Source organism: Apostichopus japonicus, chromosome 18, assembly GCF_037975245.1.
Source record: "Apostichopus japonicus isolate 1M-3 chromosome 18, ASM3797524v1, whole genome shotgun sequence".
NCBI lineage: Eukaryota > Metazoa > Echinodermata > Holothuroidea > Aspidochirotida > Stichopodidae > Apostichopus > Apostichopus japonicus.
The window spans coordinates 1140621-1146620 of NC_092578.1; the positions used below are offsets into that span (position 1 = coordinate 1140621).

The 6000-nt window shown below is 35.7% G+C and overlaps 1 protein-coding gene across 1 annotated transcript in view; it reads right to left on the reverse strand.

Moving 5' to 3' along the window:
* Positions 1-5024, reverse strand: part of LOC139958331 (receptor-type tyrosine-protein phosphatase-like N) — a 136453-nt gene extending 131429 nt beyond the window's left edge. The window contains exon 1 of the mRNA XM_071955319.1: positions 4747-5024. Coding sequence (XP_071811420.1) covers positions 4747-4825 — 79 coding nt within the window. The 5' untranslated portion in view covers positions 4826-5024. The remainder of the gene's footprint in view (positions 1-4746) is intronic.
* Positions 5025-6000: the final 976 nt, after the last annotated feature.

Sequence of the window (6000 nt, forward strand, 5' to 3'; positions counted from 1 at the left end):
TTGCCTGTTTGCACAATAACCAAAATATAATATCTCCCTAATAAAGAACCGGAAGAAAAGAAACACTTCCGTCACAATCTCAGGATGCTTTTACAGTTACCATGGAAACCCAGATTATCAATTCGTGCACAACTGATGATAGTCATATATGTGTATTAAGTTCTACTGTACGTGTCTTCGCTGCACAGCCTTGCCGAGTTAAATTATATCACTTCAGGCAGCAGGCACAAGGCAGTTGATGAAAGTGTCTTTCCTAACATTAATTACGTAGAGTAATGCAGTTTCCTTGATGCTTAGACCAGTGGTCAGAAGCAGATGTATTAACACTGACATTACAGTAGCTCTACAGTACTTGGCCGTAATGTACAGTATACAGACTCCAGTCCTGTGTTCTTGTAATGGCTACCGTAACAGTGAATCTGATACATTGTGGATTGGGGGAGGAAAGGGGGGGGAGAGGAGGGAGGAAGGGAAGGGAGGGTGAGTAGAACAATGAATAATTAAACCACTGTAATGTAAGTCAATTTAATTGTTGAATATCAGGAAATCGCTAGTTTTTCATATTCATACAACAGACTTGAATGATAGTACTTCCAATTATGTTTTTGTACATCACTAATTTCTCATTTTCATACAAAGGGCTTGGGTTATGCTTCCATCTTTTATTCATATATAATCCATGAAGACCAAGATCACTCAATTTCATGCAGTAACACCTGCTACTAAGAAGTTCTACTGTAACTACAGCACAGTGACAGTACAGTACTTAACAATTATACCAGCAGGTTTCTATTTAAGGGAGAGTATCAAATGCATTATAGCATAAAAGAAAGGCTAGCAATTGATGCTAAATCTGATGATACAAGGTCAAGTACAGTAATGAATGTAAATTAAATTGTCACACAATTAACGGTATACTGTGGAGAGGGGAAGATGGGTGAGTGGGGGGTGGGATTGGGGGTGGGGGTGAAGTAGATAGGTATTGCATCCAAGAGCAACATTGAATGTAAGTTGTCCTTGAAACAAGTGGAATTTCCTCAGAGAAGATTTCTGTGTTGATTTTGATAGTTTCAATAGGCTACTATATGTAAGACTAAATACCATCATATGCAATTCATTACCTTCACTATTATAGTATATAAATAAGTTTCATTTCAAGAGTTTTTCAAGAGTTTCTAGTTTTGTGTTTGACATTATTAAATTGAAAACTACAGTATAAAATAGCACCTTATGTAAATGGCAGAGCAGAATTTACTTTGTAAGACCTAAATGTTCAAGACTAACATGTATATAAACTGTAAGTAAGGTTTATCAGGATACTTACAGTACACTGGTAATAGACTAAATACTGGTACCATGATATATAAGTCTTCAAGGAAAAGTGTTCATTTACAAAATACAAATTATCTGGACCACTGGTTAACCAATAAGAAACAGTTTGTAGTAACGGTAAGCAATTTGGTGGGTACTTACTTCCATTCCACCTACCAGAACGCTGGTTAACCATAAGAAACAGTTTGGAGTAATGGCAAGCTATTTGGTGGGTACTTCCATTCCACCTACCGAAACACTGGTTAACCAATAAGAAACAGTTTGTAGTAACGGCAAGCTATTTGGTTGGTATAATGTTCATTCCAACTCCTAAAAGGATTTTATGTTAACTAAATTATCAAACAAACTAGCAACATAATTGAACAGTATTAAGCCAATTAATATCTATATATCTTTCTCCTTAAGAATATTTTAAAATCCCCTACAAAACATTGTAATCATACCAATTTCAAAGTTAGCTTCAATTGTTAATGTGTAAATTGTAAATTGTTAATCAACTAATGTGTTAATTTTGGCTGAAATGACACAAAACTACAACTCAACACAGAGTTCAGCTTTAATGTTTTCCATATATACTGTAAAGTTCTATACTGTCTTTGTTTGACAACTTTACTAAGACTGAGATCACCCGAGTCCGTCGAATTTTGTGGACGGGAGTCGTAAGTAATGTCTCGAAAGATTAATTCTCTCTTTGATATCTCAAACCCCAAATAACAGCATCTCCCATAAAAAAGTATATCTATTTTATCGAACCCTCTTCGAGGATGTTTATATTCAAAATACTGATACTCGTTTTCGTAGAGAGGGACTGCTACTACTGCGGGAAACAGGTACGTGAGGGACAATATTATAAATATGCATAACTTAGATACTTGAATATATGTATGAATTTTGTATTGGAAATAAATGCACACCCTCCAATCCCTCCCCTGCTTCCCCACGACAATATTCCCTCTCACCATCCCATATTCTATCTACGAACATTGAGAAAACCAAATATTTTCAAACTTAAAGAACAGTAGATTTCCTCACAGGATTACCTTGAAAGGGTATACAAACTATGAGCACACTTCTAATTCTGTTATTTTGAACATAAGAATTTATGACTTGTACTGTAAGGTTTAATGAATCCAAAAGTGCACAGAATTTGTAATGTCTCTTTGCACTGTACCTCATGTCAACAATATCAATTTATAAATTATAACTTTACCACGCAAACGTTCCCTTCAGATTCCTTTCAGGTGAAATGAAGACGATTGGTTTTAAAAGCAAAGGCAAGAGAATGACGGGTCTGGTAATTTATACTTTCTCTAAATAGCAGTCTGATTGAAAGCTTTGATAAGAGTTGTTTGGATCAGAAGAATGAAATAAATCAATCAGTGAGTTTAAATGTCTAATTCAAAGGCTGATTGTTAACTCAATGACTTTACTGAGTGCCACTTTAGCGAGCTACTACTTGAAATGTTTTCATTTGTATAGATAAACTGAATTTCCTCTCAATCACCAACAGAAATGCCACATATATACCAGTTACAAAAAACTAAATACAGTTTTATCCTCCTTCCTTCTTTCATCCTTTCAAGCAGAAAAACAACTTTTGATCATGAGGAAACTTGCTTTGTGTGATGACACACAGAACATTTGGTTTCTATATATTAAACAATACTGCAGGTTACCAGCAATCATATGTAAATATAATTATATGTATCTACAGACACTTTTTTAGACCAAAATTTCAGGCTCACTGGCACAGTCTGTGATATACTACAGAAATAAATTTTGGAAAGCCAACTGATGTCTCTATAACATTTAAAAGTTTGATTACAAATTTTCTATTGGTGATGTCCAACCAGCAAAATCCTCAAAATATTTACTAAAAATACACAAAGTTTTATACATTTAAATGCCCCAAAAAAGTATCACTTGTAAAGGGCAATACAGTTCTGTAAGTGTTCACATTTTTTGTAGCAGCTCTGAAGGTTCTGGAGTGTGTTTGCTATAACATACTACCTTTCCTTTGTACAAAAACTGCTATACTGTACATTTGATTTTGTATAGCAACTTGTCCCTTTTGGATAGCATTTTGTGTTAACAAAAGAACTGGATAAATTATTCCCAGAGTAGTCTTCTCTACTGTAAGGTACAGTAGTCTTGAACAAGTCAAGCAGTTACCTGTCAATACTCTTGGTGATCAGTCAATACTTGTTGATCGGTCAATATATAGTGGTCGGTCAATACTAGGTGATCGGTATGATGGAGGCCAAACTGTTGCTTCCACAATGGTGTTAGAGAAACACTAGTTTCCCAGGAAGGACAGTGCTGTTATCATAATAGTTTAGCCAATACAAAGCTCTGAATACTGAGTTGCATTTGCAATGGTAATGATTATAATGTGATGGTACCTTAAAACATCATACAAAACATCTCAACAAGTAAAGGGAATTTTGAAGTTCTTGCTAGAATTCACCACCCCACAAATAAAGAATTAAACCATAATCAAAGCAGGCAAAACAACAGAAAGATTTCAAAAATGGACATAGGAATTAATGAAAATAGAAATTAGGAGAGTGTTCAATTTTTATTTTCAAATATCCAGAGTGTTTTAGATAAACATGTACTCAATGAGTTTTTCCTATTTTTCAACATCTTTCGGGCATTAATTTATCAGATTCAATACTGGCAAAGGACTACAGTAGCCTATCCCTTATATTGCATAGGGCCTAGGCCTATATCAATATGCCAAGGTAACCTACTACAGGCTAAATCTTATTAGAAAAACCACTGAAACGTAATTTAGTTCAAAACTAAGTTAGGGTAGAATCGGAGAAATATATACATATTATATATTCACCAGCTTTATTAAAAGTATCTCTGCCTTCTGGTGTGCTTCATGCTATGTTTTCTACAGTTATAGACATTTTCTACATTTCCTCTGTTTGAATATACGATCTACATTAGAAAGACATGTCTAACATGCTGCAGTAAGTAGTTTACTATTATTATGGCTGTGGATCAATACCACAAACGTATTACTAAATCAAAGTTAATCCCACAATGGCAAGGCTTGAGAACCTATGGATTAACTTGATTCACCCTATTGTAGGCCCATACTAGTAATAGTAAGTATAGTATTGGTCTAGGTCCTCCGCCTATGCTGGTTATTGTTAAAAAGGTGTTAGGGTGGATCTATTCCGGCTATTGACTATTCCAGTAGCCCAAAAGACATTAAAAAATCAGACAATCAAGATGGTATAAATATTTGGAGGGCCATATCATTGTGAACAATGGTAACGGTTCACCAACCAATCTACGGCCTAACTGCAAGGCCTAGCCACAAATTTACAGGTGGCTCGATGCTATAAAATCCGTTCAGTTAGGCTATTACTGTATCAGTAATAGTACTAATTAACTCACCTACGTTCCCATATGGACTACCAGTGACAAGGGTAAGAAGGGCTACAAGGCGGGTAAGAAAGAGAAAACCCGAAGCCATTTCTTTCCAGCTCTTCTACTCCATTGTGAAATCGTATTTATTCCGAGGTATCCTTGAAAATGTTGCAATTTTGTTGTATGTGTCGTGTTACCGATACAGCAAGAAGTACGTCTAATATAACACTTAACAGTGCATGCTGCTACTACATACTATCATGTAAGGTGCACAATACACTGTGCGTGGTCGCACACAAACAGGTTACACCTGCGCTTTTATTTTGATTTGCTCAATTCAATTCATTCATTCACTGTTTTTGAATGTGGGAACTTATTGGTGGCGTCCTTCATCAATGAACTTATAAGGTGGCATGGACCATATAGCGTGTATGTCAATCCACCCATGGTGTTTTCGTATCTCGGGAAAATTGGGGGGAAAAAGGGTTGGAACATATTTTTCAATATGTTAACACCAACTCAAATCAGATCTGGCGTTTTCAGAGACCGATTCAAAGTTTTAACCAGAATGCAAAATGCATTGAGGTTTTGATGGCTTCAATGCACTAGACTTCTGCTTGTTAATAAACACCAGAACTAGCTGTTACAGTAACACTATTGCATGATAACACAGGTCAGTCTACTGTACGTGGCAATACACACCTCCATCAAAAACTAGAGGGGTCTTGTACTCAATGTTATGAATCCACACACCAAGTATTAGAGGTATCCACGATTTCCATCGTTACATATCATGGCACTTGAGTTCAAAGGTCACCCAAATGCAGGTCGACTATTGGATTACAATAGCGTAACTCCCAACCTTGATGGACATTTGGTTCTCAAGTTATTGCCAAAATACTATTTTTTTGGCCCCTAATTGACCTTTGTTGACCTTGGATCATATTACCGTTATGCTTGGAAACGATTCCTTACCCCATTCACAACTAGTCCCAAAATATCAACCATGTCGGACCCTGTCAGTGGTAGTTTTAAAAGTTATTGAGAAAAAAACTAATTTTGACCCATGAATGACGTTTGTTGACCTTGGATTACATCACAGTTATTTTGGAAAATGTGCCCCTACTTCATTCACAACTTGTCCTAATATGTAGTACCAGATAAACGAACAAAATAAAACGAAACAGTTGATGAAAGTCATAGTAATGTATATTCAAACGTTTTCGAAGATTTCACATCTTCCTCGTCAGGAAATAGATAATAAAATAATCTCTTATGTAT